The 10,654-nt window shown below is 35.4% G+C and overlaps 2 protein-coding genes and 1 long non-coding RNA gene across 4 annotated transcripts; 2 read left to right on the top strand and 1 right to left on the bottom strand.

Moving 5' to 3' along the window:
- The first annotated feature begins 955 nt into the window (after positions 1 to 955).
- LOC137602082 (uncharacterized) lies at positions 956 to 4,379 on the top strand. Its single transcript, XM_068324662.1, has 9 exons — positions 956 to 1,260; positions 1,378 to 1,443; positions 1,530 to 1,901; positions 2,008 to 2,034; positions 2,143 to 2,184; positions 2,300 to 2,417; positions 2,678 to 2,752; positions 2,932 to 3,010; positions 3,464 to 4,379. The coding sequence occupies exons 2-9, from the start codon at positions 1,383 to 1,385 to the stop codon at positions 3,548 to 3,550; spliced, it is 861 nt and encodes a 286-aa protein (XP_068180763.1). The 5' UTR covers positions 956 to 1,260; positions 1,378 to 1,382; the 3' UTR covers positions 3,551 to 4,379.
- Positions 4,380 to 4,883: 504 nt separating this feature from the next.
- LOC137601847 (myelin-associated glycoprotein-like) lies at positions 4,884 to 9,641 on the bottom strand. 2 transcript variants are annotated; one of them, XM_068324292.1, is made up of 8 exons: positions 9,241 to 9,641; positions 8,798 to 9,160; positions 7,962 to 8,249; positions 5,970 to 6,227; positions 5,765 to 5,852; positions 5,400 to 5,492; positions 5,208 to 5,280; positions 4,884 to 5,129 (listed from the first exon to the last, which is right to left on the bottom strand). In XM_068324292.1, the coding sequence occupies exons 1-8, from the start codon at positions 9,287 to 9,289 to the stop codon at positions 5,085 to 5,087; spliced, it is 1,257 nt and encodes a 418-aa protein (XP_068180393.1). In that variant the 5' UTR covers positions 9,290 to 9,641; the 3' UTR covers positions 4,884 to 5,084. The 2 variants fall into 2 exon arrangements, with proteins under 2 accessions (XP_068180393.1, XP_068180392.1); XM_068324291.1 differs by having other exon boundaries at positions 4,884 to 5,280.
- Positions 7,583 to 8,972, top strand: LOC137601848 (uncharacterized). The gene is made up of 3 exons (XR_011037101.1): positions 7,583 to 7,742; positions 8,029 to 8,279; positions 8,836 to 8,972. It is a non-coding gene; the product is annotated as an uncharacterized lncRNA (long non-coding RNA).
- Positions 9,642 to 10,654: the final 1,013 nt, after the last annotated feature.

Raw genomic sequence — 10,654 nt, 5'->3', positions numbered from 1 at the left:
CATGAAGAAGCTGCCTACCGCTCTGCCTCCCACTGTATACGTATATTGCGTACCTATGGGCCCCTTGTGTGTGTGTGTGTTTCAATTCAGTTAATTTGTCATGTTAATGTAGTATAACGTAAATTCGTAGAGGTTTTTGGTTCCTTGTATTTTCCTTCCTTCCCATTTTCGTACTAGATTGCTTGCTTGCGTTTGGCAATGCAGGCTTGGAGGAACAAAACAAGAATTGCATAAACCTTGGGTTCCTTAACTGGATGTGAGTAACAAGGGCACTCATAATATATGTTAAGAATTTATTGCATAGATATACTGTAAATGAATAAACAATCTAAATAAGGACCAAGCACTTCATGGTCCTCTGAACCCCAATCGAGTAATATCACATGATGGAACTTGTCATTGTGAAAACATAGTAGAAATCTTTGATATCTGATGTTGCCAAACACCAAAAAGGAGTCATGATGTATAAAAAAACATATTAAAAAAAGAACCAATCCATCTTGAATATGAAATATATAACATCTGATTTATACACTATGCAAGTGTCCAAGCAATTAATTTACTTACTTAAATATAACAATGCAATTTGAGAATATCATTGCATATCAGTTCAAAATATTAGGAATAATGTCATATAAATGTACTAATAATATTACATAAACCTGTCAGAATTATAGACCAAATAATTATTTAGAAGCATGCATGCAATATATAAAAGTCTCTCTTTTCCACCTGTAAACAATAATCTAGAATAGTTTAAGCCTTATTAGTGAATCACTGTTCTTTATGAAGGGCACAGTGTCAAACTTTAACATCAATGTGCTTGTCAATAATAATGCATCAATGGAAATGTAATTCTCAAATAATCCCCAACACACTAACTTAATGTAGTGAATGAGTAAAGTCTCTTTCAGTGTGAAAGCTTGCAATTACTGTATGAGTCTATATGACAGGTTACAAACACATTTTTTACAATTCCTGTGATTTCCAGCTGTAAGATGTTTTTACAAAGATGCGTGTGAAAATACATGCACAATTCAAGCGAATGGAATTTCAACATTGTTTTGCAAACATTTGTGCATTCCACACTCTACACCACGAAGGTCATGGTTTGGTCAGGGATCACGTTCTGCTCACTTCTCCTTTTTGTCAGTTCACCACAGCTGAGCAACAGGAAACACACCCTAAAAGACTCATATCAGTGTTAAGTGCTATTGGCATAACTTTATAAAGGTCTACATCTTCAGGGCTCTTCACAGAGTGAGTATTTACTTTATGCAAAAAACGGCTAAGTTAATAGCAGCTTTCCTATAAACTAAAATCACTCTATTATTTCCAGTTATTATCACATTGCTAAAATAAGAATGTCTGTCTTAGATCGGATGAAGTTCCCAGGCCTCATTCATTTTACTTTCACATTGACTCTGGCCTTGAATTCAAAAGGTGGGAAACATTGAGTTTATATAACTTTTTTGATTGTAAAGCATGAGCTTTAATATACATTAATTTTATTTTGGCTTTGAACACAGGTCAGCAGTGGGACATCAACGTACCTAGAAAAATTTTTGCAACACTGGGCTCCAATGTGACAATTCCATGTAATTTCACATACCCGCCCAAACATTACACTGACGATGTTCACGTGTTTTGGAAAAAGCCTGGGAGAAGCAACTTTCACATCAATGACAACGATAAAAACATATTTATTTTTCATCCGAATGATACATTTGTACTTGAGAAGTACAGAGGAAAGACTAAGCTATGTGGAAATAAAGACAAAGGAAGCTGCTGCCTTATAATCCAAAATATCAAGGAGAATGAACTAAATATGTACGTGAGATTAATTGCCAAAGATGATCAGTACAGCTTCAGAAACAAATATGTCTCTATTTATGTGCATGGTAAGAGTTATACTAAATAATGCTACTAATATGTTAATGTGTTGATCTATACATCAGAAATATACATGCAGTATACAGTATGTATGTGTTTTTCCCTCATGACTAGGTGCTACACCAGTCACTCTTAATCCAGGTATAATCCCTTTCATTATTTAAAGTCATTCAAATTACATTAGGTTAGGTGCATCTTTTTTATTTCCACAGTACCAGCATGTAATGTCCTAAATTATGTTTTTCTTAGACACCAGTTATAACCCATCACCCAGCTTTGAAACAAGGACAAGTAAGTCAAGTAAATCAAGTGAATAAAATTTATACTGTTTCAGATTTTAGTTGAACATTTCCTAATCTGGGATTCAGCAGTAAACTCTAACAGCAATCGTACATTTTCTTCACAGCAACTATGAGTCAGAAGATGTCAACTACAACATATGAAGTTATCTTTGCGCCAGTTGCAGGACTTCTGTTGATTGTTTTACTTTCTGTTGGAACTGCCTTTTATATTAAGAAAAACAGGTGACTTCACAATGGGCTCAAATTTTCTGTGTTGCTTGTGAGTTGTGCTTCGGACTTAAATCTTGTGTAGATGTTTTAGCCACCCTCCACTCAAATATGTGCTTTGTGTCTTGGTCTCTGTTATGGCCAATACCAATGCACGGACATTTATTCATGATTTTGATTTGGAAGTGAATTGTACAATGGAAAAGGAAGTATTGTAATGTATAGTCACAGTCATTAACACATCCAAAACTAATACAGTAACCTTTATTGTACAGGTCAAAGTCTTTTGCCAGGGAGGAATCTGTACATTATGCAAATGTTCGCAGCGTATCATCAAACCAAGTCAAGAGGTTTGTTGCATGATGTCAATGTCAGCATGGGATCCGGAATCAGATATTATTTCAAATTGCCCCTGAAGGGAAAAGCCGAAAGGAAAAGAAGAAGAAGAGACTGTCATATGTATACACATTCCACATACTACAATACATTTAAAATTCCATCCAAACAGATGTTTTTGTTTTTTTGTCAGGGAAGTGTGTTGTGCACAACAGATCAACAAGAAACTTCGTGGACTGGAGATTGATGAACCTGTGTACATCAACTTAGAGGTACATTCCCCAGTTTATAGTATCTTAATCCAACATTAACTCACATAAAAAGTAAACAACAAAAGGTTACCTCGTAAGTGATCTGAGTTTGATAATAAAAGAAAATTACAGCAAAAACATATTCTCACTCAAAATCTCAAAACTTCTGGAAAGATGAATTTGAAGTTAGTAAGCTGTAATGTTAATAACTTTGTTGTCTACCTTTAAATTTACATTGTTTGCATTGTCTTCAGTTACCACCACCCGGGATGTAACTGGAATATCATATCAGCACTGTTAAGAATATGTTTGGCTAAGTCATGTGTACATACACATACATGAATATCACTCGTGTGATAGAAAGAAAAACAAGCAAACAAAACTGTGGCTTATTCTCCGAACTGCTCCATGGTGTTAGTAAATGCCGTAAGCTCTCCTTGAACATTACATGTGATGCATTTTTTGTCTCTGCAGGCATCTTCAGTTCAGACAGATGAAAGAAGGCATCATGATGACCAAATATATGCAAATATGGATCATTCAGAATACAAGAGGAACTAGAGTAGAGTAGAGTATAATTTAAGGAGGTTCCGTCAGGGAAATACATTACAGTACTAGATTAAAACTAGATTCCAAGGTCAATTGAGCTGGATTTGAATACTGTCTGAGTGGCCCGGTGGTACAGTAGGTAGCACTGCTGCCTCACAGAGAGAAGTTTATGGGTTCAACTCCTTTCTGTGTAGTTTTTGTTGTTGTTGTTGTTCTGCCTGTGTCTCTAGGTTCTCTAGCTTTCTCCACCTCTAAAACCATGCAGCTAAAATGAATTGCTCACTCAAAATTGTCCGAAGTTGTGAGTGTGTTGTTTATCAATGTGTGGTACCCCGCCCTTTACCCATAGCCAGGCGGGATTTCAGCTTGGGTATGGGTTTCAGGTTTCAGCAGACTATTGACCCTCAAGTGGGATAAGAGGTCTTCAAGAATATGGATGGATGAATATTACCTGAAATGCTATGTTTGTGTGCAGCATCGCCGCAGTGCTTTCTTTTATTACTGCAGAGGTTACCACAACAATAATATAGTACATTATAAGGTTAAGTCTTTGTTCATACTACTGTATTTTGATTTAATTTTGTAATCATTTTAAAATAATTACTTTGTTATGCTGTTGAATTGCATTGTTATACTGAAAGACGTGCATAACGAATTTAAAAATGCATTAGAAAGCATTTTATATTAGATCTTATTGTCACAAAAATCCCACATAGCATTGTTGATTACAGAGTTTACTCACATTATACATTCTAGGCAACTCTTAATGTGGAATCACGTTTGCAAAACATTGTATTTGCCTAGTGAATTTCTCTGTACAATACAACCAAGGTTATATGTGGCTGGTTTTTAGTGTGCTCTGTTTTGTAAATATGTGATATAATTACTTCAGTACACTTAGCTCAGATAATTCACTTCCCTTTATACTTATTGTCACTTTACTATCAACACATTTTTGAACCCAATCACACACATTGACCAAACACTCACCCATTTAATAAAGTCTTCCCTGCTTTTACTGAACAAATTGAATTAATGCAATACAGTATATTAATGCATGTATTTGTATGTATGTGTGTGTGTGTGTGTGTGTGTGTGTGTGTGTGTGTGTGTGTGTGTGTGTGTGTGTGTGTGTGTGTGTGTGTGTGTGTGTGTGTATATATCCATCCATCCATCCATTCTCTTATCCGGGTCTATATATATATATATATATATATATATATATATATATATATAGACACACACACACATTAGAGAAACTTAATTTGCTTAGTGATTGTTTTTATTGGAATATAAAAATGAACAGTTATCAAACATACCTTGTAATATATGGCATTTCAATACATTCATTCAGTAATACTGATAACTATAAATTTAATAAAAATAAAGGAAGCAAGTTGAACATGAAATCAACAGCTGCAAATACAAGTAATTTAAATTTAATAATAAAAATAAAACACAAGCATATGAATACAAATTTAATATGAAGGAAAATAGTATCAATTAGATGCAGAGGGACTCATCTAATTCAGCTCCTTCAGCAAATTCATTGGCTTTGAATATTGGAATATATGGCATCTTCCCATTCAATCTGTATAGAAAACAAGAACAACACCTTCCATTCTTTGATGCTTGGACATAAAATATGATTAGTAATAATTTTACATACCTTTATATTACCATATGCAGGATAATTGGCATAAATGCTGTCGCAGTTCACATCTTCCCAGCTCTTGCGTTGTCTAAGGACATAAATTCATAAGAATAAATTCATTTGTGCCTTGTTTTTTACCACACTGGTCAACAGCATTATGCAACTTTCACAAATAAACAAATTTATCATAGTGTAAATAATAGGAACCTTTTCTTTGTAGTATGAGGAGGGAGCTCCAGGTCTTTGTTTCCACTCCTGTTGCTTATGTGTAACGCTGATGGGGCTCCAGACTTCCTCCTACTGGCAGAATAATGCTATTTTAATTTAGGACCATCTTAACACACAGTCATTGGTAGTGTCTGCTAACTGCAAACCTAAACATTTAATAGAGGCCATTAATCCAATAGCACAAAATACAAAAAAAAATGCTATACTGTATGTTGTATACGTTTAATGTGTTTTACTAATAGACACAGTTCTACACATGATGAAATTGATCTACTTGCATGACAAATACAAGAATGACTTTTTAGTGCACAAAATTCCTAGTGCTCAGAATTGCACCAACTTACCAAATTTTAACAACTCCCACTGCTATTAAAAGCATTAAAACCACAACTGCTGCACCCGTGATGATAACATAAAGACTCAGCATCTTACCTGTACAAAAAGAAAACATGTCACATGTTTCTCTTTATCTAAATACAGTTCATGCTAGCGGTCTTTAGGTGTATGTTATGAGTGTCGTACATTCTGCGGATTTAAAAAAAGGCTTACTGTTAGGTAAAAAGAGAGTGAGGCTGGCATTGCCTTGTGTGTTGTTAGCGACACAGAGGACAAACTTGTAGGATCCCAACTCTGCCTTTATTGTCCCAATCGTTACAGAGTCAAGTTTCTCTATCTTGGTGTTTAGCAGGACTTTACCAAAAAGCACAAAATGAACTGTGCTGGGAGGTTTGGATTCCACAATGCAAACACACTCAGTCATATTTTCCTTTGTGGAGCAGGAAGATGCTGCTTTAATCTCAGGGGCATCTGTAAGGACAAGGAATAGTTGAAGTATGAGTAAATAATTTAAATCATGATAATAATAAATAATTGCTTTAGTACTATATTTAGGGCATGGGCACTGGGGCCTAACAGGCAAGGAGTCCCTTGTTATGCAGAAATAAATGCACTTTAAACCTTACAAAACTTGTCAGAAATATTACAAATTTCCATGTTTTACTGCATCCAGTACAGTGTGTGGCCCCCTTGAAATTTTGTAAGGCACCTCAAGATTTTATATGATGATAATAATAATAATAATAATAATAATAATAATAATAATAATAATAATAATAATAATAATAATAATAATAATAATAATAATAATAATAATAATAATAATGATAATAATAATAATAATAATAATAATAATAATAGCTAGAATAGGACTTAAGCAGTAACTGAAATATATTTACGACACATGCGATTACCGACAAACTGATGTTGAATAGTTAGGTAGCCCCTATATTTTTCTGGTTCAATCCAGGCGTGATGCTTCCTAAGAATTACTCAAGTCAAAGGAAAACCAAACCAGTCAGGCTTGGTCTAGATAGATAGATAGATATATACTTTAATGATCCCAAGGGAAATTCAGGAGTGACTGGTAGGTGCCCACATCTAGTCTAGTGCCCACATTAGGCAACCACCTTCACACAACAGCTGCTTTTTCTGAATCCATCACACAAGCCATTTACACACTCATTACTTTTGATATATGAATAATCTACTCAAGCTATATGACCATGTCCAGCCTGTTTAGAGACTCCCAGGCTGCTCACTCACTGGCAAGACTTTTCCAGGCATTGAAAATTCTTTTTTTTTTCAAAAGGAGAGAAAAATTAGACAGATGTCTATAAAAACGACTCTTCAAACAGAAGGGAAAGATCTGATTGACAAAAGCGAGGAATCAGCGGAGGTTTTTGTGCAACAGAATATCTGGACTAATGCCATGTACAGCACAATTGGACCCTACCAGTCACTTTCAGGAGACTCCTGTAAAGCAACTGCAAAGCTGCCAGTGGTTGTATAGTTTTGTAATATTGCTGCAAACAGGATGATGGGAGCAAATACCTTTGTTGGCAACACTAGACTGGATTAAAAAAAAAATCCCCAAATTATGGTTGAATACTCTCCAAACACAATGAGTCCAGATGAACAGAACTAGTGCAAATCAAAGACATTGTAATGTGATAGGAGGAAAGGAGAAACTATTAATCAAGAGGAAGTCCACCTGCTTATGATGTGTTAATTTAATAATAATGTCTAGCATCGTTTAAAGGTGAAATGCACAGTAAAATGTTTCCAGAAAGTTGTGTGGTGGTGAAAAATAAAGTAAGCAGAAACAATACAGAATGTTCTGCCCCAAAAGCAACCAGCTCACATAGTGTCGGTATGAGTGACATCATGATGTCCTTTTTCCACTGCAGATGAGCACATGATGACTCTAAATCCCATAACTGTGTCTGGATCTGTTTGGAGCAGTTTTGAAAGCTGTGTTTGAATGTGAGTGGGTTGGCTAAAATACACAAACTTTACTATGTAATATAAGATCACGTCATGAATACAAAAATTATATTTTCTACCCAACATACAATCAAATTCCTGACATTACATTTTAATTTACACTGTAAAGCAGAAAAATGGTTATATCTTGAAGAACAGATGAACATATATGAGGTTAGAGTACACACAGTCTTTTCACCACTGCCATAGTATACCTACATTCTACTTTGATGATCTTGAATGCTTTTTGGTTCATTCCTCCCCTGTATGTTACGGTGCACTGCAGGGCCTTGTTGTCGTCTGCTCTTGTCGGGTGAAAGTACAGGACAGACGTTGCTCTCCATCGCCCATCTTCAAGTTGCTCTGACTGGAACTGTGTCTGTCCTAAGAGACTCCAGGTGAAAACAGGAGGAGAGGTGGGGCAGGTGTGAGACACAGAGCAGGATGCAGATTCGGTCTGACCCTCTATTACCTCTTTCAAAGTGAACGCGATGGGATGTAATTCACCTGGAACAACAAAAGGACACATCGCAAAAGGCAAGAGCAAAGATCACAAGGTTACTGTATTGCAACTGATTGAGGAAATATATGTCTATTGGGCAGTTAAAAACAATATATTTTAAAACGTTCATTTTAATTATTAAAACAATTTGAAAGTACTCAAGTTGAAAGTATATTCAAGAAAAAACAGCCAAGACACAGGAAGATATACATAACAATGTGAGAACAGGTAACTTCCTGTTGGTATGACAACTCCACTTACTTCCCATAAATTATTTCTCACTAGTCAAATTTAAATTCATATTGTAGTCAAATCACCAAGTCAAAGGATTTTACTCGCATTTCAAATCAGCATAGCAATGGATTTAACATGTAGGATTTGTGGAAAAATGATTGAACTTGAAATGTTCAAAGTTATTTAAACGTATTAAAGTTAAAAAAACAACTTTTTAAGCTAGTTAAACTATTCAAGCAAGAGAAGACAATTTTAAGAAAGTATAGACATTAACTTTAGCTGCTCAAAATGTGAGTTTGAACTTATTTATATGACTTACTTATCATTTTAATAAAGATTTTCTGTTTGTATGTATAGTTGTCATAGCCTGCTATTTCAATCCTGAAATGAAAAGGCCCTTCATCCTTTGGTTCAAGAGGATCAATCATTAGTGAACAACTCTTCTGTCTGAAATCACCCAGCAGCAATGTCCGGTTCTGGTACTGCTGCAGAATTTTAGACTCAACTGGATGATATGCAAGGTGGTGCTTCACATCGATCCACATCCCAGTGAACTTAGTGAGAGCTTTGTTGCCTGAGTGTGGGAAATTAAATGAGCAGGGGATCACCACACAGGATCCAAGAAGACCTTCAATTGAGGAAGGCATTTCAATTGTCCAAGATGAAGCTTCAGTTTGAGTCACTGTAGAGACAAAATGCAGAGAAAATGACATTCATGTATATGTATTATATAATATACTGTATAGTGGAAATAACACATACCTTTAAATCTAAAGCACAAAAAACAAAGGATCAGTTTTGAAGAATTCATCTCGTGTCGCGGTCAGACCTTCAAATACAACTCGTACTGAAGTGTTGCTGGTGGGCGTCATCCATCAACGTTTCCAGGCTTGTGCTGTTCTGCTGTCACTTCCCGCTAGTGTGAAATGACTTGTCTAGTTTCCACTTCACTTTAAATACACTGTGCATCCACAATGTGACACACAAAACCTGACATTTAAAAAAAAACTAGGAAGAGTGTGGTATTTATTTATGTATTTATGTATTTGGTTTTTTTTTGCTTGTTTGTTTGTTACTTGTCATGACCATTGTCACCTATCCTGCACCTTTTTCCTCTAGGTCTTGCTGTCATGAACACATATATTTGAAGGGGAAGATGTCAAATTTGCTCTATTATGTTTCATTTTGTTCTATATTTTATTTCTACCACATTGACCATTTTGCTGCTTTCACTTCCTTCTTTGTCCAATTATTTGAATGATTTTAAATATCGTGACTTTGAGTGGTTTTTAATATTTTTTTGTGTTGACCAATTCATAAAACATGCACTCCATGACAGACAACCTCCCTCACACAGGTTTAGCCCGACATAAAGTTGGTTAATAAGCTACCTTAAAAAGAAATAAAAACCAACAGTGTGTGCTAGGACAGTGAATGTATTTCTACAGGAAGACTGTTTACATCATAATAACAAACCATATTTGCATCAAGGAAGACTTTAAAAATGTAGTAACACAATTTGAGAGAATACAGTGGCATACAGAAAAACATGCACAAATACAATTAAATAAATATTCTGGAAGGCCAGAAACTTTGAAAATGTTCCATTTCTTATATTTAGTCTAGGTAACAGTCAAAATAAGAACTTTCATAACAGTTAGTTCAATATGAGTTTATGAAGAAAAGGCACTTTTATTGTACCTTTACTTTTCAGTGCCACAAATGTAGTGTAGAGGATTACGTTGTGTTCTCATTGTTTGTTAATACCAGAAAAATTTGTTTTTACACCTCGTTTACCAAATCACACTGACAATGCCAACAAAGGGAAACAGAGCATAAAGCGACCTTTGACACCTTTAGCTTGCTTCCTATTAATGAGTTCACAAAAGCAATGATGTGGTTTTAGCACTCTTTTTGACAGACCTCTCATGATGCAGCATCGCAGGAAATGTTTGAAGTCCTGCAAATGTCATAGTTAATGTAACCCTCTTGTTGCGTTGTTGTATAGATCGAGTTGTCCTCAGTGAAATCAGACTGTCATCGTCCCTGATCTCCAACAAAAGCAGGGTTTAGCATTGGTCCGCCGGTTGGATTAAATTTGTCACCCTTTAGGATGGCCAGGTTGAAGTAACGGATGCTGCGAGGGATGTGGCCCCGCATATTCTCATCTCGCTTC

Source organism: Antennarius striatus, chromosome 9 (assembly GCF_040054535.1).
Source record: "Antennarius striatus isolate MH-2024 chromosome 9, ASM4005453v1, whole genome shotgun sequence".
Classification (NCBI taxonomy): domain Eukaryota; kingdom Metazoa; phylum Chordata; class Actinopteri; order Lophiiformes; family Antennariidae; genus Antennarius; species Antennarius striatus.
The sequence above is the reverse complement of the archived record's forward strand: the minus strand, read 5'-3'. Positions and strand labels throughout refer to the sequence as shown.

Bases quoted from the DNA above. Each gene is read 5' to 3' on its own strand.
- LOC137602082 (XM_068324662.1), top strand. From the start codon at position 1,383: ATGAAGTTCCCAGGCCTCATTCATTTTACTTTCACATTGACTCTGGCC. The intron at 2,035-2,142 runs GTATAATCCCTT...TGTTTTTCTTAG, and splicing joins ACCAGTCACTCTTAATCCAG to ACACCAGTTATAACCCATCA. The intron at 2,753-2,931 runs GTTTGTTGCATG...TTTTTTTGTCAG, and splicing joins TCATCAAACCAAGTCAAGAG to GGAAGTGTGTTGTGCACAAC.
- LOC137601847 (XM_068324291.1), bottom strand. From the start codon at position 9,289: ATGAATTCTTCAAAACTGATCCTTTGTTTTTTGTGCTTTAGATTTAAA. The intron at 9,161-9,240 runs GTATGTGTTATT...TTGTCTCTACAG, and splicing joins TTTGTGCTTTAGATTTAAAG to TGACTCAAACTGAAGCTTCA. The intron at 5,281-5,399 runs GTTCCTATTATT...TTATGTCCTTAG, and splicing joins CCTCATACTACAAAGAAAAG to ACAACGCAAGAGCTGGGAAG.